The 27,953-nt window shown below is 40.6% G+C and overlaps 1 protein-coding gene across 1 annotated transcript in view; it reads right to left on the bottom strand.

Moving 5' to 3' along the window:
• The window catches only part of LOC145355412 (thrombospondin type-1 domain-containing protein 7A-like), a 429,239-nt gene that overhangs the window by 123,124 nt on the left and 278,162 nt on the right, over window positions 1–27,953 (bottom strand). Inside the window, exons 7-9 of the mRNA XM_080207485.1 lie at window positions 23,983–24,174; window positions 20,473–20,707; window positions 5,880–5,995 (exon numbers count right to left, since the gene is read on the bottom strand). Coding sequence (XP_080063611.1) covers window positions 5,880–5,995; window positions 20,473–20,707; window positions 23,983–24,174 — 543 coding nt within the window. The remainder of the gene's footprint in view (window positions 1–5,879; window positions 5,996–20,472; window positions 20,708–23,982; window positions 24,175–27,953) is intronic.

Here is a 27,953-nt window from a genome sequence, read left to right as displayed (position 1 = left end):
CACACCCTCACTGCTTCATGACTCATACCCATACCCCACAACTTGCATATATGACTCGCTATTCAACCATGACAACCGCACGACACAAACAGGTTGCACCAGTTTAATTCATGTATTTTCCTCGGTCTCATAGAATCATAGTCATAGAATCCCTACAGTGCAGAAGGAGGCCATTCAGCCCATTGAGTCTGCACCGACCACAATCCCACAGGTCTTGTAAACCCACATATTTTCCCTACTAATCTTCCTAATACGAGGGTTAATTTGGCATCAACCTAACACACACATCTTTAAACTGTGGGAGGAAACCCACATAGACACAGAGAGAATGTACAAACTCCATACAGACAGTGACCTGAGGCTGGAATTGAAGCCGGGTCCCTGGCGTGGTGAGGCAGTAATGCTAACCACTGTGCAACCGTGCCACCCCTGCAGATACCAGACAACTGGAGCTAACTAGTGGAAGATAGACATGGCTGTATTGCTTTACCCAAATGGATGCTTACCATTATTGGGGCAAAATCACTGAGGCCATGGTCAGTGGGGATACTAAAGGGATGGAAGTATACGCATACCTAAGCCTCCTTCTCACATCTCAATTACCCCTCATCCCACAATCTCTTCTGCTTTGTTAGATGTCGATGGCTTAATGATGCATCTCTTGCTTTCCCCTCTCCCTGCCTCTTGCTGCAACATTATCTACGTGCCTCTCTCCTTTCAGATACTCAAGAACTGTACCTTGTCCTGTATTGGTGCAATATCAAGAAGTAGAAGAGAGACTAATGTTGCAAAACTACTCTCACTTGCTCTGACCACCAGCTGAGATAGAGGCATTGCAACAATAGCCTAGTGGTGGGACCTATCCAGCTAAGAGACAAGGCTTTTATTGGTGCTGCACACAGAGGCATGAGGTTACATGGGAGTTCTGCCACAGAAGACTCAGAAAAGCACTTTGATGGATTGATTTCTAGAAGAAAGCTGATATACACAAAGCAAAGCATGGAAAATTAACAAATTAATATCCAAGCATTCAATGGAGCACTGCACCTAGGAAAGCATGAAATTCTCAAGAAGTCATCTGTGCACTCCACTTGCTTGTCTTTAGCAAGAAAAGATGAAATGTTAAAATATTGTGATTCCCCTTATCCAATAGTGAATTGCAAACTGCTGCATCTGCAAATGGACCTTCAGAGCAAGTTGATTATGGTATTACCAATGGATGTGAAAGTGGCTGTGGCCATGAATTTTATTGTTATCCACGTTCCAAATGGAAGAAGATGGGATTTGCAACATTTGCTGTTGCATTAATTCTTGCTGGACATTACAATTTGTCTGCTCTGCATGTTCCTAAGCATACACTAATATCCTTACCATAATGATGTCCAGTGAGGCCTGAACCAGAAAGGAAACTCAGAACCTTGGAAGCTAGTTGCTGGGGAACTATATTTTTGGCCCATGACATTAAGAGAAATTGCTATTTGTGTAATTAAAGCAGATAATTCTGAAATCTGGTTAGGGGGAGTAGAACTCACAGGAGTGAATCTTGGGAAATAATGAGGATGCAACTCATGGGGCTAGATTTTGCTATCCGTGCACTGGGCAAAGCCACACTGGGTGACCAAGAATGGAGGTAGAGGCAATATAGTTAAATTTTCAACATGATGCCTGCTGAATGCCATTTTCACCAACATCAAAATCCTAGTGGGTCATGGCCTGATGTGCACTTAAAATGATATCAGGTTCAGTGCTTTAAATGCCGACTTCGATTTTTAACTTCCATGAGTTTAAGATCTCCAATGAGGTGGGTGGGTCTCTGAAACATTCTTGAAATTCTTTAGGTCAGTCAGTTTCTGAATCTTGAGTGTGAAGCTTGTTGTGGAGTAAGGAAGCTTATGGCAAAAAAGTCTAAAATGCTTTGTCAACATAATTAGATGCAAGATAATTGTAGAATATTTTTAATGTAGTTAATTGATCATTAGCCTCTGTACTTAAAAAGGTAAATGACTATTAAATAGATCAGCATTGTATAAGTGTTCAGATTCATTAGAGTAATTTCACCATGGGATAAAATGCTCCTCTACATTCAATGGTACTGAGAATCATTTAGACTCTGGTATATGATATTGGCATTGGTTTAAAGTCCAGACATTTGCTCAAACTTTGAAATAGCTGAACAGTTGTCTGATTTATTTGATGGAAAACCCATCTGCTGGGCTTCAGGTAACTTCAAAGGCTCTATTTGTTCTTTGATCTGGAGGGTTTGCTTATATAATTGTGCAAAGGAATATCATTTTGAAAGCTTAGCTGAGCATTATGAAAACTTTACTGAGCTGCAAATTATACTAATGGAATGAGCTTGGGAGGGGTTGTTTGCATAGCTGTCAAGAGGACTATGGACTTTATTTTATTGACAGTCTGCTGAGCAAGTAATAAGATTACGCTGATTGAAGAGATTTTGTTTGTTATTTTGACAGATTTATGAATAATTATATGAAGTGAGAATTATTCCCAGTGGAGATGGAATGGATGATTGGTTATTTATTTATTTCCGTGAGCATGTCAAATATTTCTCAGTGTTATAAAAGGGTTCATATGTTCTGTCTTCATGGAGATTGGGCTAATGGATAATGGGGGTGTTTGGAGTGCGTGGGGGGCAATGGGAGCATGAACAGGGGATGAGGATATAGAACTGGCATGGGAATTATATAGAAAATACATGAAGGTGTGAAGAGGAAAAGGGAGATACAAGGGACATGAAGGGAAAGTGGGGCTATAGAAGGTGCCTAACAGTCATGATTAGAACTGGGCTGATGTGCCTGACAACAGAGATGGACCTTCAGTGCTTGGCATCTGCTCACCTCTTTTCTCATATTGGGCCTACTTTAGGAGGCAATGGCCTTGACTCCAGTCTGACCCCATTACCCTGGTATCAAAATAACATATGGGAGCCTCATCTCTCCAAGTGCACCCTCTGGTCTAGTATCAGCAGCTGGAAAGTGTATGTATATACACATACATTATAGATATATTATGCAGGGATAGATTTTTTTCTTCATTGCCTAATCGCTAATCAGATGGAGCTGATCACTTTCTCGCTAACTAATTTAGCTTACTGTCATCTTATTGAAATCACTGGAATGAAAAGCAGGCAGGGTCAATAATTTTATCCATTCTGCCAGATTGTCAGCCAGGTAGAGGAAAGAAAATAGCTTGGGAAGAAGAAATTTGATGGCCACTTTTTGAGTTCACATAGAGCAGGGTGATAATATGGCATACATAGGATGCAGATACAAGGGAACACCACCACCTGAAAGTTCTCCTCCAAGCCACTTACCACCCTGACTTGGAAATATATTGCTGTTCCTTCGCAGTCAATTGGGTCAAAATCCTGGAATTCCCTCTCTAATGGCACTGTGGGTCAACCCGTAGATGTGGACTGCAATGATTCAAGATGGCAGTTCACCACCACCTTCTCAAGGGCAACTTGGGATGGGCAAAAAATGCTGGCCAGCCAGCAATGTCCATATCTCATGAATGAATAAGAAAAATACCATAGACCCAAAATTGGTCTGTCAATTTTAGTTGCTTAATCTGGATGAACTGATGGAACCTGTGTTATCTCCTTGGCCAGCTCAGCCATTTCCAAAGATAACTGCATTTCTGGGAGAGGGGATGGAGCAGGCAGAGTTTTTAGGCTAGAAAGGGTAGCAATTGAGAGCACAGGGGGTTTATCTAATTTATTTTTCAATGATAAACTTACATTTTGTTTGTGACTGCTGGGGTCGCTAAAGACACCTGAACAGAATAGGACCAGTGATCACCAACTAACCTAAGGGGCCTATTGTCTATTTCAGATGGCCACCAGGGACACAGGAAAAATGTTTCTATCCAATTTCAAGTAGGACCTTTCTCAGAACTTCTTTGGACAATGTTGGAGCCCAAATAACCCCACGGTGTGCAATTTTAACACCCCTTTTACAGGCATAAAGGTGTCTGGTTTTTAGCCCATTAATCCAAGAGTCCCAAATATTGAATCATTTTCAGGCTGACACAAGTGCAAGGTATTTGAGAACAAGAAGAGAAAAAGCAGGAGAAATGTGTGAAAGAACTGAAGAGACTACATAAAGTAGCACATAATAAAGTGGATGCTAATACAAAGTACCATTTAGATCACATCTGTATAAAACAAACAAAAAGTGTCACTAGTTATGGAATCATTGACTCAAATTTAAAGCTTCAGCTGATTTGAATATAATTTTAAAAAATCAAATCCACTTTTTAAAAATGGAAATCAGGTTATCATTACAGGAAAAGATGGTTTGATCACTGAAGCCTGTGTGAATAAAGTGGAAAAGGTCTGCAACAGCTGTAAACTGTAAAAACTGTAGCATGTTGATCTAATGAGTGTAGTGTCATGATGAAAGAATGCTTTTTGCACGCCTCATTTACAGCATGAAAAGTCAATCATCCATGTAAAGATAAATTATAGAAAAACAGTTAAATGAGGTAAACTAAAGTGAAAAAAATGCAACTCTAAGAGAAAATCAGGAGAATGACAGAAGATGTGAAATAGTTGTACATTTGTGCAATACTTTGAAGGCATTTTATATGTCAAGCAGTTCTTTAGAATTAAACCTCAATAACAATTTCAGTTAATACAGACCTTTTTTTAGAAAGAATGTATGTACAATATCAATAAATAATCATTAGACCAGGATTTTGCATCTCAGCGAATGGCGACATGGGAGCAAAATCCTGCAAGAGGCCAAAATCGAGAATCTCATTAACAGGCTTTCCTGCTGTATCTTTTCCCCCATGTTGGGATCTCCCCGATGTAATGCTACATCAGCGGGTTTACAAGAGATTTTTTAAAATGTAAACGAGGCACAGAGAATCTGTTCAGGGTGCACAGATAAGTAGTTTCCGAGGGAGATGGACTTGCCCAGGCAGTGCCAGGGAGCAATGCCAGGGGGCTCCACTGGGGGGAGGGGGGCAGTAGAAGTTTCCTCCAAGATGATGTTGCCAGCTCTTTAATGCCCTGCCTGCCAGCATAACTGCATGGGCCAAGTCTCCAGGATTTTTTTCTTGAGTGCTGGATAATACGGCAAGAAAAGCTGGCTGTGCAGCTGGCAAATTGCACACTGCTTTTCTCACCTGAGCCAGCACTTAGAAGAGAAAACAGAAAATTCCACCCTCTGTATTCACTGGAATTATGTTACTAATCTGCATGTCTGAGCTCCAGATTTGTGATAGAGGACTTGCATTGACATAGTGCTTTTCATGAGCACAGCATGTCCCAAATCACTTTACAGGAAGTACATTTTGAAGCATAGTCACCATTGTAATGATGAAGCACCAGCCAAGTTGTAGACAGCAACCTCTTATAAACAGAAATGTGATAATGACCAGCTAAGATGATTCTGCAATGTGTTTTGTGGGATAAATATTGCCTAGGATACTAAAGATTATTTGTCTATTTTTTCAAAATAGTGTCATGGGATTTTTATATTCACTTAAGAGGGCAGATGAGGCATCAATGTGTCATCTCATCTGAAAGATGGCACCTTCGTTAGTGCGGCACTCCCTAAGTACTGCATTATGTCAGTAGAGTCTTACTTTTTCATTTGAAGGAAGCTCTTGCCTACCTTGGGCAAGGGTCTCACACATTGCTAAAATGATGCAGAGACGTTAGTTGCCATGCCGCTGATAGTTTAATCCCTCCTATGTTTCATTCTCATCAGACACTGGGAGTAAAAACATAGGCTTTAGTTATGAATCTGCATATTATTGAATTGGGTATCAAGAGCTTACGTTGTTATATCCCTTTTCAGAATGAAACCTGAAAGCTGCAAAAACCTATGAACCGTATCAGTACTCACCTTCATTGCACGATGAATGACAAAGTGTCCAGTGGCTATAAGATGTTACAATGCAGTTTTTTCTACATGGTAGGAGACATGGTCTCACTGTGTCTGGTCGTACAGTTTCAGGACACCTGGAGAAATGAGCAATTCTTTTGTTACATATTCTTTAGAGTCAACATATCAATATTTTAAAATTGAATCAGTCAGTCATATATTGTCATATATATTTTTGCATGTTCTGAATTCAAAAAATAAAACTAAATACATACAATGATTACTTTCCAAGTTATTTTTTGAACAAAAAGAAATTCACAACTTACATTCATATGATATAAATGTACTGTAAGTAGAAATCTTTACTTTCCTACCACTTATTACTTCTAACCGTGAAAGTTCCTGCCGTGAGAAAAGTACCACAGCAAGGCTTTTTCTGCTTCAGAAAATTCATACAAGGACAAAGAACATTGTACTACAAATATCGTAGTAAAGTAGATCTTTTGTTCTTACAGATTACACCAGCAATGGGCAACCTAGCCTAATGACTGAGATGCATGTGTGGCACTCCATCAGGCTTGTTCACTAATGATTACCTCATGAATAAGATTAAATACATTTAACACACACCAAATATTTTATAACAAATTATCGAAAATGCTCACTTATTTTTCTATTAATGGAACAATCATCAACTTCAAATGGTATGAACAAAATAAATATTTACACTTTGGTCCCAGAGGGAGCGCACAGCTCTCACAATGAATGTCATGCAATAAGCATGCACTTCACTTCACTTACTCTTGTTTTATGCGCATCTCACTTCAGTCATACCAGTAGAAAAAACTACATGGAAATTAGTGGAATGTGGCAAGCCTGTGTGTGGGTAATGGTCAACAAAATGTTTTGTGGGCCGCATTTAGAACCCAGATGGACTGCATGTGGCCTCTGGACCACCGGTTGCCATGATGTGGATATGCCGGCGTTGGACTGGGGTAAACACAGTAAAAAGTCTGACAACACCAGGTTTAAGCCCAACTGATTTATTTGATAGTAAACTCAACTAGCTTTCGAGACGAAGGGGATAACCTCGAAAGCTAGTGAGTTTACTATCAAATAAATCGGTTGGACTTAAACCCGGTGTTGTCAGGCTTTTTACCGGTTGCCTACCACTGGATTAGAATGTTTTGATTAATCTTTATTAATAACCTGTTATTTACTTTGAGCTGTTGCTGCAATTGGCCTCCATGTCAGTGAACAATGTGACAAAAAGTGATGTAACTACATGCAGCTATTTTCCAAATAGATCTTTTGGCCAAGAAAGATTGAATGTGAGATAACACAGTTCCGTCAAAAACTAAAATCAATCATATAAATTCTTTGGATTCTACTAAGAGTTCATGAAAGCAGGGTGGAGATATATTTCAAATGTGGTGCCTTGATAATGTCACAATCCTATTGTAATCCTGTCAGCTAGAGAGAATGGGCTTTGACCTGCCAAAGAATTGTTGTTTATTGAGTTAGGCATTCATAAGCCCTCTCTCAATGAGAACTCTGTACATGGTAAAATGAAATGTATCATGAAGATTCCCACTAGTCAAGAACTAACTCGGCAGCTTACTAGATATTTCTCTATCTGGAGTGTTTAACATTGGCTACTGAAAGGTAAAAACAATGATAGAAAGCCTGCAAAAACTAGTCAGACTAAAACACTTTTGCCAGCAAAGCCATTAATCTGATTCAATTATAAACACCGCCCATAATTATTGTTTTCACCACACAATCATGTTTATTTTGGAGATAATTTTGTATTACTTTTCATTCAATAAGTTTAGATCTAAAATTCAATAAGTAAATTAATCATGAAAGGTATAATGATTGCACAAATAATATTTGTCCTTGTTTCTGCAATTGCAATTTAGGTTTTGAGCTCACTTTTATAATTAGAAATAAATGCATCTTTAATAGTTAAAATGCCCATTGCCAACATTTACAGGTAGTGAGTTCAGATAACATTCCTCTGTTGTGTGGATGGAGGGGGCTAATGCTCAAAATCAATTGAGTCAGCTCTCAAAATGCATTGAGGTGTTTTCTATGTGAGGGAAATTATTACGGTTTAAAATATTTACATAAAGTTGCATTGGTATTTGTTTTAAACAGGTTAATGATGGTGTTAGGGGACCACACAGGAGAATCACATGTGCATTTTAACCAAAATAGATTCATTCCTGTTTACAATAAAAAAAACTATGCCTGCTCGGAACACAAACATCAGTATTGCATTTGTCTTCCACTTAATTGTATCTCCCATTGGAAATTTCTAGATCCTCCCACTGGTGAGATCTTCCTGTCCCACCAAAGTCAATTGACGCTTGAATGTGTGGCTAAACAGGCCATCTAAAATAGCGATTTGTAAAGCACTCTGGGACAATTGGGCAAGAATTAAAATGACAAGCTGTAGCCTAAAAGACAGAGATAAACAGATGGCTGAACACACTGGATATGGCTCATCTCCAGGACAAAAGAGACTTTCTGGTCAAACTGGATTGTTTACCAGACATAAGGACACTGTAACCCCTTATTTGGGAGGGAGGTATGAACCCTACATGCCCCCAGCACCTGCAGACACACCTAGAGATTGGTATGGCAGCACCCGATTGGACTTTATCGATCAGGGTGACCAAGTCCTGATTGATTAATTGGCAATGGCCAAAAGGAGGGTGAAAGCCAATGGGGTATAAACGGTGCTGCTCAACCAAGAATCTCTCTCCCTCTCTCTCTCTTACCCCATGCACGAGCTACAACACCAGTGACAATTGCCAGCGATGACCAGCACGAGGAGAACCATCACATCCAAGAAGGAAGGAAGATCTGAGCCAGAGTGCCAGACCAGACCAAAGGACCAAACTATGCAGAGGACAACCGAGACCAGTGCACAGATAAAGGCCAATATCTGCTTGGGTACTTGCCAGTCAAGTTAAGTCAAGGTCTTGCATTGGACTTGAACTCTAGTATGTTTTGTAAAGATAACTTATTGTTGGATGGGTGGGTGATTATTGATTGTGTGTCTTAAATAAATATCAGTTGTGCCAACAAGATGTCTACTCGCAGTTATTTGTTCACCATATAAGGATTAAAACAGACTGTACGGCAGGACCAACAAATGTCCCGCCACATCATCTGTTGTGGTGAACCAGCCATGGCGGGATCGGTAAATTCTTTCGACCGCAAAGCATTCGAAAGGGTAATTTCTATGATGTGAGTTGAAACTGTATTTTAAAATCCTTAACTTCTACTGAGGCTCTCCCAGTCACCAATTTGAGCTTCAGCAGAGCAACACAGAAAAATAGTGCTAAGGCTAGTTGTATCCATTGATGCTGTTTCCCTGGGGATTCTGTCAATCATCCAGTGAAGTTAAGACCGGAGATTGGAAGATACCACCAGCAGTCAATAGAATGTCAAGGCGACTACCTTTATCTTCAAAACATGAAATACATTTACATCCATAGTGGTGCTCACCAGCACTTTTTATGAAAACAATTGGATCACAATAGCTTTTCTATTTCAATTTGATGGAGAAATGAAAGCTGGAGCTCATCTGAAGTTTTGAATTGAACTATTAATTTCTTCCGCAATGCGCTGGAGGTAAGGTTAGAAGCAAATTATATAAAGTGAGCTGCATGAAACTAAATAAATCCTTTAGTGCTTTCTTATTGATTTGATTATACAATGATAATCCCTATTTATCAGGAGAGTACAAGAAGGTTCATACTTTGTCTTTGCAGCTTTCGTGAGAAGTGTCTCTGTTTAAAAAAAGAAACAAGCTTGGGTAACAAGAAGGATCATGATACAGTTGTAGTTCTTCTTCTTGAATAATCTGACCCTTCAGTGTTCCTTAGACAATTTGATCTGTGTGAGCCTTATGAAAGATTAAAGGCCATTACATCTTTATGAAAACCGGAGCAGCATGTGTGTCAAATTTGTCTAGTGTCATTTCAAACTAATCTGGCATGAAGAGAAGTCGTCACGAGTGACAGATGAACAGTTTGTTTTTCCATGACATTATGATAAGCCCATTAACTATCACGAGAACATTCATGTGAGATTTGAAAGAGAGCAGCATTCATCTTTCACAAGTGCAGATGTTTTTATCTAACAGATTTTAATTTTTAAAGGGAAAGCAGAAAATAAACAAAAGAAAATTAATCATATTTTATTGTGAGTGTGCTTTGTATGTGTGGAAGTTGGCATTGTAACATTTTCATTGATTTATAGCTGCTGTTGAAGACTATTTCTGTATGGAATTATTATTCATTTTTCTATTGGAATAATACTGATCAAACTTTAAGAGAATTACATTGAAGTAAAACATTTAAAATATATATTCTTGATAAGAACCATTTGCTAAGTGTAAAGAGTTAATTTTCATTGCAATTCCAGTTCTCTTTTGGAGCTAAGGCTCTTTCAATAATCAGTTTCCAGAAGTGAATCTTGACTCTTATGATCTGGAAACTGTGAGTAGGTTTTATCCTTTCATGAAAGGGAGCACAACAGAGGTTAACACCCGTGGTAATTTGAGTTTCACTTACATTATGCTACCAAATTCTTGGTGAAATGGCAGATATTGCCACTGGAAGCAAGAATTTGCAAGCTAACACAACGAATACTTTTATTTATAAATATATATTAACTTAAAGCACTAAAATCAGCATAAACAATGAAAATTGAAATATTCTATTGGCTTGGCTGTTTTACAAACATTATATGAAGAACAGCTAAAAGGCAAATTTCAAGAGCTGAGCCAAAACTCTGCTCCTAAATCTCACTTGCACATTACCATCTCGTGTTAATGTGCCATCGTTACGCCAGAAATTTTAAATGATCATCCTTCTGTTTAAATCCTTGCATATCTCTATAATCTCATCCAGGGAGATAAAACTTAAACCCTCTATTCCTCTATTTGTTCTTTCCTTTTGCCCCACCAGTAATGTTTTCTTGCCCAGCAGGCCATACACTGTTAAAAAAATGAAAACCACTCTTATGATGAACACACACCTACACGATCCCATCAAGCTGAGCAGATGCAAAGGAGAATTGAAAATAACCAACAAAGCTGAATAGAATGTGGGACTAAATGGAACCAATCAGATAATATTAATGCAATACAGAGTGGGAACTGCAGCCAATTTTGGGCGATCAGACCTTCACATCGCACAATTAACAACTTGCAAACACAGATCGGAACGTAAGTTGAACCCAAAAACACATTTATTCACAAGTTATCATTGACTACCATCCAATTGTAATTGAACACATTATTTTAAGCTAACTTTGCATGAAGGAAGGATTAGCTGGAACTAATAACAAAGCACTTCATATTCCAACACATAAACTGTATGGATACTTTTATTTATGATTATTGTAAACCATTTTACTAATGATAAGTTAAAGGATAAAAAATTAAATTGAATTATAGCATTGCCAGAAAAGCAATAGTCATAACATATGTAATTAGAACCAGAAATTATGATTATGATTGAAATGGTTTTCTCTTGGTGAGAAGTAGAGGAGAATATTGTTGAAATCACAGAACAATCTCAATGACTTCTTACATAATTTTTAAGACTACCCATGTTTTTGAGATTAATGGTACTGTTCTCTCGGGAACAGCTCCCAGAATCTCAGACTCCTAACTGTCTTCTTCACAAAAACAGATTTAATAATCTAGAGCCTGTCATCGTAATTTCCCTCGTCATGATTTTCAATAACCTATTTAATGAGGTATAAATCTGTTTAGAAAGCCAAATGTACCAGGCTCACAGTAGTTATTCCATGTGGATATAATTAACATAAACCACATACAGTGATATGTTTTATTCCAGCTAGCTAGTTCTCTGATGTATTCTTAAGCTAAGCTCTGTTTTCAGAAGTTGAAAAGGAAGTAATGCAAACTTCCAAATTATTGCTTTTCACAAACGACATGAATCTTTTCTACCTTTGGAACGACTAGATCCAGTCAATGCTGCTTTAAACTAAGTTCCACAATTTTACAGAAATAGGAATCAGAAAATGCAACAGGAGTTAACCATTTCCAATTCGGGATTGCAGGATATTAGAAGATAGTTGTTGGTGGTGGGGGGCTCGATATTATGGGGCATGGAGGCCTTAGAACATAAGAACATAAGAAATAGGAGCAGGAGTAGGCCATCTAGCCCTTCGAGCCTGCCCCGCCATTCAATAAGATCATGGCTGATCTGTCGTGGCTCAGTTCCACATTCCCGCCCTCTCCCCATAACCCTTAATCCCCTCTCTTATCAAAAACCCATCAACCCGCGTCTTAAAAATATTTAGCGAGGTAGCCTCCACCACTTCAACGGGCAGAGAATTCCAGAGATTCACCACCCTTTGAGTGAAGAAGTTCTTCCTCAACTCCGTTCTAAACCGCCCCCCCTTTATCTTGAGGCTGTGCCCCCTAGTCCTATTATCCTTTCTGAGCGGGAAGAGTCTCTCCACCTCTATCCTATCCATCCCATTCATCATCTTATACGTCTCAATGAGATCTCCCCTCATTCTTCTAAACTCTAACGAGTACAAGCCTAGTTTATTCAGCCTCTCCTCGTAGCTCAACCCCCTCAACTCCGGCATCAGCCTAGTAAACCTCCTCTGCACTCCCTCCAAAGCCAAAATATCCTTGCGTAAGTACGGCGCCCAAAACTGCACTGGCTGGAATACATCAAGCACAGACTTAGTTAGCTCTCCAGGGATCTTGGAATAGAGGATGGTTTTACAGAAAAAAAGGTTATTTTCTCCACTTTCAACTATCTTATAGAATCATTGAATTCCTACAACACCCATCGAGCCTACACTGACAACAATCCCACCCAGGCCTGATACTTGCAAACTCATATGTTTACCCTGCTAATACACAGATACTAATGGACAATTTATGATGGCCAATCCATCTTCTTGAACTGTGGGAGGGAACCGGAGCACCCAGAGGAAATTTACACAGACAGTGATCCAAGCTGGTAATTCAGCTAGAGACCCTGGCACTGTGAGACAGCAGTGCTAACCACTGTGCCGCCATGCCGCAAACTTTTTCATCTCCAATCTCATTTCCAACAAAAGCAAAAAGTTCTAAGATTTTTTATGACTGTGCATCTCTCTCTCTAGCTCCTGACTAATCTTTCTCCATGTTTTCTCTGAGCTCACCCATCCAGGAGACCCACCTCCAGATCATTTGATCTCATTTTCATTAAACCACTCAATGTTGTTTATTGGGCTCCCTCCTCCCCCACATTGTAATGCTTCCCTGTGCCACAGGTACAATTTCTGCCCCTTTGGCCTAGCATTGTATAACTTCCATCACTGAGGTTCACATTTTCCATAAACTCACCTCCCTAAATCTTTTTCCATTTTTTCATTTCTTCTCTCTTTCTGTAAGTCCCAACTGTAAAAACCCCCTATTTGTCTAAGTTATTAGTAAACATTTATAGTATCTCTACCTTTGGTTCAGCATTCATTTTTTAATTACACCTGGTGGGTAGTGACTCACTGGGGCCCCTGGCCCCTGACGGGAATTGCAGTGGCCCATTGAATGCGATAAGAGGGTCAAATGGTGCTTTTCACCGAGCATCAAACCCATTGCGAGTCTCCTGGTCCATTGCACCTAGCCTGATCAGGTTCTTACTTCGAACAGGTGAGAGCCTGATCACAGCTGATTTACATGCATTTGAATGTACTTACCAGGTTTCAGGCCAGGTGCTCCAGCCTCTTGGAATGCTGTCACCCCTCCAGCTCAAAGTCCTGCAGACACCAATCTCTTCTGGTCCTGATAAGCAGGGACCAAGCGTTGTGGACTTCAAGGAGATGACAAGGAGGCAGATATTGCTTCCAACTATGCCCAAGGCCTCCTCTGCCACTGCCAGGCTGCAGGAGGAGGATGCCTCAATGGTTCTGGGGATTAGGGGGCTCAGGCTGGGGGTGGGGGGGGGGGGGGGTGGTGCTCTCCGCCGTGATGGGGATCTCGTAGCTAAACTTAATCAAATCCATACAGTACAGAAAGACCTATTCAGCCCATCGAGTCTGCGCTGATCACAATCCCATCCAGGCCCTATTCCCATAACATTTAGCCCACCAATTCCCCTTGAACTAGGATCAATTCAGCATGGCCAATCCACCAAACCTGCACATCTTTAGACTGTGGGAGGAAACCGAGCAGACATGGGGAGAATGTGCAAACCCCACACTAACTTGAGGCTGAGCAGGGCTAATCATTGAGCCACCATGCCACCCTTCTCCTTCTTGCCCTGGAAAAAATGGAGTTGATTCCATGGATAGTGAATTCAGGCACATTCTTCTGGTAAAATTCTTGTTCTGTAAAATCTTTGAAGTGGCCTGGTCTCATTAAAATCCAGGCCCCCTGATCAATTGTAAGCCTTGAAAATAACAGTAGCTTTCCATTCTACAATAGGGATTTGCCCTTGTTTGATTTCAGAAGTCCTAAGTGTTACCAGGCCTATTTGATTGGCAGGAGTGTTCATTTTCACTAGGGAGATCCCCTTGATTTCATTCATAATCCCCAGCTACTCTGAAAATTCTTTGAAGTGTTCTGATTGATAGGAGCATTTATTTCACTGGGGAGATTGCATTATTCTCACTCTCAATCTCCAGCTACTCGGAAACCTCTTAGAAATGCTTTACTTGACAGCTCCAGAGCAGATCAAAGAGGGGGTTAGTTTTGTTTACACAAAGAACTAAAGGTCCATTAGCTGCTTAAAGCTTTTTTTGACTGACAGCTTCAGAGCAGATCAAAGAGTTCATTGCTGATACAATCAGTTGAGGCTCCATTAAGCACAAAATGTTTCCTCTTTTCACCACATCTGCCCTGTCTGGCCCCATTTTTATTAACACTGCAGTTTTTTTCCCAAGTCTCCGACCCTCCCTAGAAAGGAGATTTGCTTTCTAATGCCATTTTTTTACCTTTAGCTTTTTTTTCCTCACTTGCAAAGCTTCTAATTGAACCCATAAGCTTCATATTGCTGCTTTTTTCCCATACTCTTGTTTTTAACTCTGCCAAGCTTCAAGATTGGATAGGCTTGGGTTTTGATCATTGAGAGAGAAGAGGCTGTGGGAAGATTATTTAAAGTACATAAAATAATGAAAGGGCCTTGACAGAGTGGATATGGAAGGACTTATTTCTAAAAACAGATGGGTTACCAGGAGATATGAGTTAAAAATGATAGGCAGAAGGGTTAAAGGGGAGTTCAGGGGAAATTATTTTAACCAGAAAATGGGGATAGGGGTGGGGGTAGGTTCAGAAAGCTCCTGAAACATGCAGCACATAGTTATTCATTAGAAGTACCATCATCTTCAGGGCTATGGCCAAGAGCTGAAAAAGAATTTCTTTTCAGCTGGCAGACATTTGATAGGCTGAATGGCTGCCTCCTCTGCTATTATTCCCTGTAAATGTGTAGCCAATCTCCTCACTCCAATGAGATACTCAGAAGGACCTCTTATATTAGTTAAAAAATCTCAAAATAATTTTGGAATTGACAGTGAGATGAGGATACAGAACCTTGTCCATTTGAACATTGGCTCTTCCAAGTTCCACAAGTCTGACTTTTTTTGTGGCTACCTTGCACTTGAATTGACCTTAGAGTTATGATAGTACCACACTTAAAACATGGGCGGCATGGTAGCATAGTGGTTAGCGCTGCTGCTTCACAGCTCCAGGGACCCGGGTTCAATTTGCGGCTTGAGTCACTGTCTGTGTGGAGTTTGCGAACTCCACTTGTGTCTGTGTGAGTTTCCTCTGGACGCACCGGTTTCCTCTCACAATCCAAAGATGTGCAGGTTAGGTTGATTGGCCATGCTAAAATTGCCACTTAGTGTTTTGAGATCTGTAGATTAGAGGAATTTAGTGGATAAATATATAGGGATATGGGATAGGGCCTGGGTGAGATTGTGGTCTGCTGACCAGTGGGCCAAATGGCCTCTTTCTGCACTGTAGAGTTTCTATGATTTTATGATGTCAGATCCTACATGTGTAAACTGTTAATTAAAGCACAAGGAAATTTGGCACGTCAGCTACAAGTCTCACCAATCTTCATAGATGCACCATAGAAAGCATTTTTTCTGGTTGTATCATAACTTAATATGACTCCTGCTCTGCCCAAGACCGCAAGAAACTACAAAAGGTGGTGAAGGTAGCCCAATCCATCAAGCAAACCAGCCTCCCATCCATTGACTCTGTCTACACTTCCCACTGCCTTGGCAAAGCAGCCAGCATTATCAAGGACCCCATGCACCCCTAATATACTCTCTTGCACCTTCTTCCATTAGGAAAAAAATATAAAGGTCTGAGGTCACATATCAACCGACTCAAAAACAGCTTCCTCCCTGCTGCCATCAGACCTTCAAATGGACCTATCTCACATTAAGTTGGTCTTTCTCTACACCTTAGCTATTACTGTAACACTACATTCTGCAGTCTCCCATTTCCTCCTCTATGAATGGTATGTTTTGTCTATATAGTGTGCAAGAAACAATGCTTTTCATTGTATACATGGGACAATAATAAATCAAATCTAAAGGAAAGATAAAGTATGAAGCTAAACTAGTTCTAAATATAAAGAATGACAGTAAAAGTTTTTACAAATATATAAAGAAGAAGAGACTAGCTAGAGTGAATGTTGGACCCTTGGAGGACGAGAGGGGGGATTTAGCGGGGGCTGACGTGGAAATGGCTGATGCTTTAAATAGGTTTTTTGTGTCGGTCTTCACGGAGGAGAACACAAATAGCTTGCTGAATATTAAAGATAGAAGGATGGTAGGAGATGAGATCTTTAATGAAATTACTGTCACTAGAGAGGTAGTGCTTGATAGACTAATGGGACTGAAGGTAGACAAGTCCCCAGGACTGGATGGAATGCATCCCAGGGTTCTGAAAGAAATGGCAGAGGTGATAGTGGATGCCTTAGTAATTATTTATCAAAATTCGCTGGACTCCGGGGAAGTGCCGGAAGATTGGAAAACGGCTAATGTTACGCCGCTGTTTAAAAAAGGTAGCAGACAAAAGGCAGGGAATTATAGGCCAGTTAGTTTAACGTCTGTCGTTGGAAAAATGCTAGAATCCGTCATCAAAGAAGAAATAGCGAGGCACCTAGAAATGAACGGTTTGATCAAGCAGATGCAGCACGGATTCGTGAAGGGGAAGTCGTGTTTAACAAATTTATTGGGTTTCTATGAGGATGTGACTAGTGCGGTAGACAGAGGGGAACCGGTGGATGTGGTGTTTTTAAATTTCCAGAAGGCGTTTGATAAGGTGCCTCACACAAGGTTGCTGTAAAAGGTTAGGGTGCACGGAGTTGGGGGTAAGGTGTTAGCGTGGATAGAGGATTGGCTGTCTAACAGGAAGCAGAGAGTTGGAATCAATGGGTACTGTTCTGGTTGGCAGTTGGTGACTAGTGGAGTGCCGCAGGGATCGGTGCTGGGGCCTCAACTGTTTACCATTTACGTAGACAATCTGGAGGAGGGGGCTAAGTGTAGGGTAACGAAATTTGCTGATGACACGAAGATGAGTGGAAAAGCAAATTGCATGGAGGGTGTGGAAAGTCTGCAGAGAGATCTGGATAGGCTGAGTGAGTGGGCAAGGACCTGGCAGCTGGAGTATAACGTTAGCAAATGTGAGGTTATCCACTTTGGTAGAGATAATAGTAGGAGGGATTATTATTTAAAGGGCGAAAAGCTGAAGCATGCTACAGTGCAGAGGGACCTGGGGGTCCTTGTGCACGAATCGCAAAAACCCAGTCTGCAGGTGCAACAGGTGATCAAGAAGGCGAATGGAATGTTGGCCTTTATAGCGAGGGGGATAGAATATAAAAGTAGGGAGGTCTTGCTGCAACTGTACAGGGCACTGGTGAGGCCGCAGCTGGAGTACTGTGAGCAGTTTTGGTCGCCGCATTTGCGAAAGGATATATTGGCCTTGGAGGGAGTACAGAGAAGGTTCACTAGGCTGATACCAGAGATGAGGGGGCAAGCCTATCAGGAGAGATCGAATAGACTGGGTCTGTACTCGTTGGAGTTTAGAAGGCTGAGGGGGGATCTTATAGAAACATATAAGATAATGAAGGGGCTAGATAGGGTAGAGGTAGAGAGATTCTTCCCACTTAGAAAGGATAGCAGAGCTAGAGGGCACAGCCTCAAAATAAGGGGGAGGCAGTTTAGATCGGAGTTGAGGAGAAAATTCTTCACTGAAAGGATAGTGCATCTCTGGAATTTTCTGCCCATTGAAGTGGTAGAGGCTACCTCACTGAATATATTTAAGTCATGGGTAGATAGGTTTCTGATAGACAAGGGAATTAAGGGTTATGGGGAGAAAGCGGGAAAGTGGAACTGATCCACTTCAGATCATCCATGATCTTAGTGAATGGCGGGGCAGGCTCGAAGGGCTAGATGGCCTACTCCTGCTCCTATTTCTTATGTTCTTATGTTCAAATCAGACTCTTTCTATGTGATTTTGCTTTCTTCTCATCAATGTTCGCCTTCTTAGGAACTGTTAATAAAATTTCAGTGCAATTTTACTGGCATGCTGGGGCATCATGAGGATATGACAAGGTGCAATGAAAAATTCAAGTCTTTTTATGATGTTTTTCTCATCATTTTCAGCATCTATGACTGAGATGGTGGGCAGCTGGTTACGGAGCTGGTATTGGGGTAACTCTCTCTCTCTGTGGATAGTATTTGCCTTCCAATGTTTCGATGAGATTGGAACTTGTGAGACAACAAATGTGCTCATCTATTCTTGCTCTTTTAGTGTATACAAGCTCAAAACGCTAGTGTACTGTGTTACCCTGATGCTTCTACACTAGGTTTAATTTCAGAATTAATTCTATCATCACAGGTATGTTTGTAAGATAATACTACTGAGATACAGTTGTCATGGGAAAAATGACAAGTTTGATCCAGTTATATCACATATTTTAAATGGACGTTGCCTCAAATATCTAATTAATCTTGCAATTACCTAAATTTCTGGGGAGCAATTTAGTTACAGGCTTCAATGATTTTTTGTCTGGCTCCTAGATGCAGTAGAAACTGTCAGAAGTAAATCCGCAGTTATAACTCCAAAAGATTGCTTTCATAAAAGATCCATCATGAAACGCTTCCTGCATTGATATGACACTGGGTTATTCTTTCTTGAGTTATTCTGAAAGAAGGGAAAGCAGGAAATATTTTTGAATGTCAGCTAAACAGTTGATCGCCGATTCAGAAGCCTCCACATGCCTGGCACGTCTGGTGTGGCGTGATTCACTTTGGGACTTTTTTTGGGTTTAAAAGCTGTTGAATGTCACTGCAGCAGTGCTGCTAATGCCAGCAGGATATGCACAGGTTTTTCTTCTGACTGCAACACCGGTGGCTTTTTAAATCTTTTTTTCTGATGTTAAAGGTGCGGTATAAATGCAAGTTGTTGTTGCTGAAGTTCACACTGGAATGTCAAGTATCAAATGCCCAAGTTGTATATTTTATAAAGTCAATCGCGTTTTCCTGATAAGTAAATGATGTTTATTGGAATTTATTAGAGTGGCTTATAAGAATAAATGCTGAATTTTATTAATAATAATTGCAAAGCAACGTGGGTTTCGAGGAATTACAAAAAATGGAATGAGGGGGTAAAACTGGTCTTTGGCAGTGGATTGAAACATGCTCATAGAGAATAGACAGTTTATTTGTACACCGAAAAGGAAATTGGGTGTGGCGTAACAATTATTCATTAGAAGCATGTTCTGTACTACTTGTGAAGAACAATTTCAGCTGTAAGTCTCTTTCCCTATAGCGTATTTCAGTTTGGCTGTGTGAAGCACAATGTATCTCTGTGCGGACACTCGGTTGCTTGATTATGTTTAAAACCTAACTCTTTGATGAAGCTTTTACTCAGCCATCCAAGTAACTCCTTTTTGGACCCATTGTCCATTTCTGTCAGATTACACTTTGCTAAATTACTTTGAGGTACGTTTGACAATTTTTAAATGAATACATTTTCTTATTTTAACCAACAAAGTTAAAATATGTCACGGTCAAGCTTTGCTTCCAACAGACCCAAGGGTGATCAAATCAATGTATAAAAAAGCATGCACCAAACATATTAATATTCGTATATGAGGGTCAAAAAACATTTATGCTGCCTGCCAAGTCATTACAACAATCAGTGATTGGCATTACTGCAACATGGGCGAAAGAAAGAAAGACTTGCATTTATCTAGAACCTTTCATGACCTCCAGTAGGTCATTGTTACATATTGAGTCATGATAGGTCACAGTACTGAATGCAATCTATTATCTGACCTTTACACAATGAATCTCTGTGCTTCAACACAGCAAATATTTTATGGTCTGGATTCCTCCCTAGAAATGGGATAAGACATTTCAGCCACAGCATTTGAAACATCTGAATTGCATTCTTCTGAAATCAGGTTGGATCGTACCATGGAATTACTTTAACATTATTATATAATGTGAACACTTCAGTCAATAATAACAGATATTATTTTAGCTTTCTTTAACCCAAAGCAAATATTATCACAGGTTTATTGAGCAATTACTATGCCTTTACTTTTTTGGTCCCACTTGTCCCACGTTGACTCTCACACACATAACCTTTCTAGTTTGCATTCCCACAGCACAGGTTGCCTCACCGCTCCAGCTGGTGCTTGAATTAAAAGTAGCTACAGATGAGTCTTCAATGCAGGGACCCCAGTGACCAGCCTGCCAGTGATATACAGTACAAGGATGCTCATTACAGCTGCGTACTTCCTGTAAGGCACTGCTGTTTGGACACTGTGCTGCTCCTGTTCAAAAACAAACAATATAAAGATAAAATGTCTTTTAAAAATTCTTAAATAATATGCCCTGATTTTAAAAGAAATCAACAGCATCTATCCAGCATGAAACTAAACAAATTGCCATTCATTCACATCAGGGTATTACATTCATTCGTGCTTTTATATGGTACTGCTGTTCTCATTAATATCAAGGATTATTTTGTGACCTCAGCTCTTTATAACCTATGAATCAGACAAAGAGATAGAGAGCTGTGTATCTGTGTTTGCCAACAATACAGAGCTAAGTGGGAATGAAAGCTATGAGGGGAACACAACAAGATTGCAAAGAGCTTTTACAGGTCAAGTGACTGGACAACGAAGTGGCAGGTGGAGTATATTATGGAGAACCGTGAAGTTATTCACTTTGGTCATAGGAATAGAAAAGCAGATTTTTTAATAAAGGCTTGAAACTTGTAAATTTTACTGGTCAAAGAGACTTGTGACATATTCATACAAGGAACACAAACAATGAGCAGGCAGATACAGCGAGCAATTAGGCAAGCAGCTGGCATGTTGGCCTTTATTTCGGGGGATTCAAGTGAAAGAATAAAGAGGTCTTGCTGTAATTATACAGGGTTTTAATGAGATCATATCTGGAACTGTATGTGCAGTTTTGCTCTTCATATTTAAGGAAGACACACTTGCATTAGAGAAGATGACTTGAATGACCGCTGTGATGAGAGGTTTGTCCTTAGATGAAGGCTAAGTAAATTGGCTCTATATTCTCTTAAGTTTAGAAGAATGAGAGGTAACTCCATTCAAGATTATGAACGGACTTGACAGGGTAGATTTCAAGTGACTGTTTCCCTTGGCGGGGAAAATTAAAACAAGGGAGCACAGTTTCAGAGTCAGGCGCAGATCATTTAGAACTGAACTGAGAAGAAACTCCTTCACCCAAAGGGTTGTGAATCCTTTGGATTTCTTCACACCAGAGGGTTGTGGATTTTCCATCACTGAATGGATTTAAGGTTGGAATAGACAAATTTCCTACAGCTGGTAGGAAAGTGAAGATGAAGCCATGATCGTGATCAGATGTTGGAGCTAGATGACCTGTACGGTCTTCTCCTGCTCCTATTTCTTGTGCTCTTATGTAATATATTAATTTTAAAAGTCATTTTAGCTATTTTTGTGAAAAGCTGTTTCTGATTCCAATGCAAAAAATCACTTGTAAAAAAAAAAGCAGTTTAATTCTGCTACCAGAGATCACCAGGCTTTTATTTATAAAATTGTTGTATTTAATGATCTACAATTGACTGGTATTTCAGGATTTCAATGCTGTAAATAAAAGAACGGAAACAGATTGACTGCACAGAGAGAGAAAATCATATACTTGCACTCATAAATTATCCACAAAATGAACGGGATTTTCCCATGGAGATGGGATTGAATGCAGAGAAAATAGGGGTCGCTGTGGCTGGATGGCTCCCCATCACATTCCTCCCTCCAGGTAATTTTCCCAAGGTCGGCCTGATTGGCTGTGCACTCAAATTAGTTGGACAGCCAATTAGGGCGTAGTGATTTTGCTGTATTACTAGAATTTTTCCAATCGTAGAATGGTTCCTCCCCATGAGGAGAAAGCTAGTTCATTAGGAGAAGTCTCCATATGGCAAGCCAGGAGCTGTCAATAATGGCTCTAAGCCCCAATGGCAAGGCAGTATGTATAAAAGTCTGCAATTGTGTTCAATCAGGCAGCATGATGGCACAGTGGTTACACTGCTGCCTCACAGCGCCAGGGACCCAGTTCCGGCCTCAGGTCACTGTCTGTGTGGAGTCTGCACGTTTTCCCTGTGTCTGCGTGGGTTTCCTCTGGGCAGTCCAGTTTCCTCCCACAGTCTGAAGATGTGTGGGTAGGTGGATTGAACATGCTACATTGCCACTTAGTGTCAGGGGGATTAGCAGAGTAAATGGGTGATGTTGCAGGGATAGAGCTCGGGTGGGATTGTTTCAGTGCAGACTCAATGGGGCAAATGGCCTCCTTCTGCACTGTAGGGATTCTATGATTCTGAGAATCCTGCTAAAGGATTTCCCCTCCACCCTCATGTCCCTATTAGCTTCAGGAGTCTTCAGTGTAGATCTTTTGCATTTGTGAGCACCGCATGGTTGCCAACCTGCCTCAGCAACGTCCACTCTCTCAGTTGGGCTACCAAGGCTTCAGAGTGGCCAGTCCTTTGACTGAACCTCCAGTCATGGGGAACTACCTGACATCATTAATATGAAGATCAATCAGCCACCTTCTGCAAGATTTCACTACCAATTGTCCCATCTGGCCCAATATTCGGAATTCTAAAGCCAATGAGAAAATCCATTCCAATGAGTCCCCTACACCTAAATAAGGAAACACAATCCCATGTCATTCAAATATTTAACGGTGAGTAGTTCTGAAGTATAATAGGCACAGGTCCAGACAAGACATCAATTTACGTTTTCAATTAAGTATGATGTATGTACATCAAGGAACTATCTGGAGGGAAAATTCAGAAGAGTGATAATAACAGTGTGGATAGGAGAATCAAAGTATTGCACTGTGTCATCTTTGTGATAGGTTTGCTTATTCACCATAAAGGAATGATGTTTATTTTATTTGTAAAATATTTATTTACTATGCATAAACAATATAGCTTATAAAGTTCATAGTCATCTGTATAGCAACAGTTCCTAGCCTGGAATTAAATTGTTTGTGCCAAATATTCAGTGGCAGATGAAGCATTGCATACAGCTGGGGTCAATGACATTTAGCCTATTAAAGCAGGACATGCCCTGCTGGTTTTGGACAGTGAATGTAATTGAACAAATTTGCCATAAGTAGTATATAAGCATCTGCTATTCAGCATGTGCTTATAACTGATAACACAATAGAAAAATATTTACTATTGCTTTGACAATCATTATTTGCTGTGTGTCAATACATTTACAGACAAATCAGGTGACTTGACAAGTATAACTTGATGGATTCCCAGGATAAAACTGAACATTAAAGTAAACAATTAGAATACTAACTATAACTATATATTTATTCATCGCATGAATCCCTGGTGAGCTATTCCTAATTATAGTCAGTGATGTACTTCAATCAACCCACTTTATTCTCTAAATCTGTAAAAAAAATTAAATTACCAACCGATTGGAATATGCATAGATCACATTAGTTATTTTAATTACACAAAAGCCACTAATTCTTTGTTGTTTACAATTTTAGAAAAGTACAAGGGAATCTGTACGGTTTCACTGATTGGTGGTCTTACCTTCTGCTGCATACGCTAGGATTGAGCGTGCACGCATTTGTTTGCCCTCGGCGGTCTTCCCAGAGCAAGTATACGAGCATGATGACCATTCTGACCATTTGCTAAGAACACAATCTTTTGGGCATGGTACTTCACACAATGCCGGGACTGGATAGATAGCTTCTCTGCACAAATTTCTGTCGACAACATCTCCTATGAACAGAAGCAATACAAGAATAACTAATTAGTTTAGAGTGAATGTTCAATCTCTCTACACCCTCATCCCCCATTTACTTCTTCCTTGATTATAGGCTCAACTCTCCGTATTCACCACCACCTTCCTGTGCCTGGGTGAACATGTTCTAACTCTAAACAACTTTTCCTTCAATTCTACTCACTCTCTTCAAACTTAAGGTGTTTCCCAAAATAGTTTATTTCCCAGTTCATATAATGTTAGGGACTTGAATTCACTACAAGATAGCTAGGGATATGAGCAAGTACACAGTTAACATCTAATTGAGCCCTGAGCGCACACAATCTGTGCATAGTAAGTCTGAAAATCTATATGCAATAGCAAATCAAATCAGAACAATTTGAAAGCCAGAATGTACTTAAACTAGATCTTTTCAGGTTATAAGTACAACAATCTGCAGTTTAACATAATAAATCTCATTGTGGTTTAGCTTCCAGTGTGCATTATATTTATTTCATTGATTAACGCACGACTATCTGTGGTCTTTTATCACAATTAATAACTTCTTTAACAGCTTAATGATTGCATTAAAAGAAGGCAAACAAATTTAGTGCAATCATGTCCATTGAATACAAATTATTTGATGCAACTTTGCAATTTGAATTTGAAGTATGACATTTATATTTAATTAGATTTAGTTTATGTACTTTTATACTATAAAGTGGAGGCAATTAGGACCAGGAATTTGGAGCCTTCTAAAGTGCCAGAGGTCTTCAGAAGAGTCATGGCCATATGTAGGAAGATACTGGACAAAGAGAAGTCTTTCCTGTCTATTATATCACAAACTTTCCTTTGTCCTTGTCCCACCCCTTGTTCAAAGTCTATCTTAATCAGTAATTTTTCCCAATTCTGATGAAAGGTCATTGATTTTCCCCACATTGCACCAAGTGTGGGAGCACGGATGAAAAACAGCCTTTTTCCCATTGGCTGAAATGGTGAGTCTTTGCATCCTATCAAACTCTCTCTGCCTCATTAATTATGTTCACACATGAAACATCCAGGCTGCTGGTGGGTGGGCTCTGCTTTGCAATCAGTTTTACTGCTTTCCCACTCCAAGCGCCATATTCAAACAGCCTCCACGAACAGCCTTGTTAAATATATGCAACCCAAAACTGCTCCATAGAAAACATGACTCCCAAAGAGAAGAAGCACACTCACTGGAACATCTGTTAGATGCAATTCAGGCTTACTGCGCTGTCTTCTACCTCTATTCCAGCCATAGGAGTAAGATCACAAATTCAGCTTGGGAAATGATGGCAGCGGTGGTTAGTGCCAATTGTGTATAGAAAAGGTCAGCCACTCGGTGCAGGAAGAGGATGAATGATCTGATCTGTTTTGGTAGGATCACATACTTACCAACACATTGATTGACAACTCATTCTCTGCCAACTCAAGGAACATCACCATTCACTCTCACACACATCCTTATATATCCATCTGGGCTCGCCTCTGCAGCTCATGTCCTCATTCTGTCCATGGCTTCACTCACACGTGCATCCTTATCATCTGCCATGGTTCACACTCCATCTGTCTTTTTGCAGGACAGGCTCATGCACAATAAAAGGGAGAGGTCCCTCGCTAAGGGGATGGAGTGTCCAACATCTAGGTCCTCAAGCTGGCCAAAGAGGATGTTGACTGTGTCTGTGTCAATGGTGAGGTGGGTAGCAAATATCCAAGTGAGAATCCTGCACCCATTCATCCATTAGATAAACATATAGTGAGTGCTTTGCCTGGTTTTAGAATTGCCTGCAATGCCCTATTGATCTCTTCTTTCTTTCTGAGGCCTCTTGAGGCATCCATAAAGCAGTTCCTCAAATCCAGCCCTAACAACACCTCAGGTGAGAGACCACAGGACTCCACAGAAGATGACACATTGCAGCATTCACCCACATCCTCCATCAGCACAGAGACACACCTTGGTGAGATTTAGATCAAGATCAGACTCAGGTCATAGTCTGGTGAGCACAATGCACAATCAGGCAGAAGAAGGGACATCCAAGGTTGCCAGTTGGAGGCCTTGATTTTGCTAAGTCTGGGTCAGATGATGAGCATCCAGACTCAGTGTTAAATCACTTACCGGAGCTGCAATGACCATCACAGAAACATCAGGATTTTTTAGACTGGAACAGACAATGGAGGAGTCTATATGCATTCAATCTGAGGTGACAGTGCCGGCATGTCAAGGTCAACACTGGCAGCTTGGCGACCACCATGGAGATCTTGGTCCAGAACAATTGGTCCTGCACTGCTGCAGGAGCAGCACTCCACACTGTAGCCCTAGGTGGCTACATGAGGAGGGCACCTAGATCTCACTCCAGCTGACCCTTCGCCTTCAGGAGTCAGCCAAGGGCCCTCAAGTACCCAAAGGGAAGAGGATCAACACCTCGACACACAAGGCCCATTCACCCACATGATTCCAGGACTCTCTGGCCAATCCAGATCACTCCTTTCTGTATCGTATCACTTCTAGATCCAGGAGACTCAAAGCAGGCCAGGTACCCTCCACATCATGGCCCTGCAGAGGGAACCTGCCAAAATCATCACAGACAACAAGGCGTATCAGTCATCAGGTTGCCTCCACCTCTGCTGTGAATTTTAGGGAAACACAAAGACGTAGCTGCAGGGTTAGTAAAGTTAAAAAGATTTAGAAGCACAACAGCGACATGGGTGTTGAGAACATGTATATAATGTAGACAGATATAAGTGGAATCACGCCCATTTCACGCCTCCTCTTGTGTATACCACCTTCCTGTAATCTGTGTTGCTGTCTATCATGTGTGATACTTTGTTTCCTCCCCCCACTTATCACATATTATTATCGTGCGTCTCTTATCTGTGTAGTGTGCTCCCATATCACCACAGTGTGTGGGCCTTTTCCAGATAATTCCCTATGTCAGTGATGCCTCCCCTTTAAAGGTAACTGTATTTGTGGAAGGAATCTCATTTAAATGCTTTGGAAGTTCATGTCATGTTTATTCTTGACTGTGTAAGGTTAAGCAGAAATGTTCGCCTGTCTCATCTCCATTCTTGACAGGTGAAAGTGCAGTGGGTAAGGAGAGATATGTTGACACATGGACAAGGGCCATATATCGTGCAGCTCCATGTGCTCTCTGCCTCTCAGTATGGTTTTCAAGCCCTGAGCCCGTACTCAAAGAGTTTGCGTGCACTGTTATTAACCAACCACATTATTTAGTTCATCTGCGAAGCTCGCCAATAAATGGGGGAACATTACCATCTAAAGGTGACAAAGTTTGGCCCCTCTCAGCCACATTATTATCCTCAAATGTCTTCCTTGAGCATCTCACACCCTGTAGCTGTGCCAATTTCTTGGAAAGGCTCTCGTCGCAAATTAGGGATGCAGTGCTGTGCATCCCTTTACCTGAGCACTCACAGAGGTCACTGATGCTAATTCCAAATGGTGATTTCTGGCAGCCAATAGAAGCTTTGACACACCCTGGAAGAACACATCACTGCTTTAGACAATGTGGAGGGGAGCAATGGGATAGCAATGAGGATATACTGAAGCTGAAGTGTGCTCTTTATTAGTAATGATGTGTGCCGCACCTAACTCTACAGCTACTTCTCCTAGCTGAGGCTACTTGCACCCTTCTGCAGCACAGGCTTAGCCCTGTAGCTAAAGAAAGGCCAACCCTGCCTTATCACTGATGCGGTAGATAGAAACTTGTCTCTGATAACCCCCTAAAAATGATGTTGTGCTGCCTGCATAGCCTGGTGCTGA

Source organism: Carcharhinus amblyrhynchos, chromosome 2 (assembly GCF_965287045.1).
Source record: "Carcharhinus amblyrhynchos chromosome 2, sCarAmb.v2.hapA, whole genome shotgun sequence".
NCBI classification, from domain to species: Eukaryota; Metazoa; Chordata; class Chondrichthyes; order Carcharhiniformes; family Carcharhinidae; genus Carcharhinus; species Carcharhinus amblyrhynchos.
The sequence above is the reverse complement of the archived record's forward strand: the minus strand, read 5'-3'. Positions and strand labels throughout refer to the sequence as shown.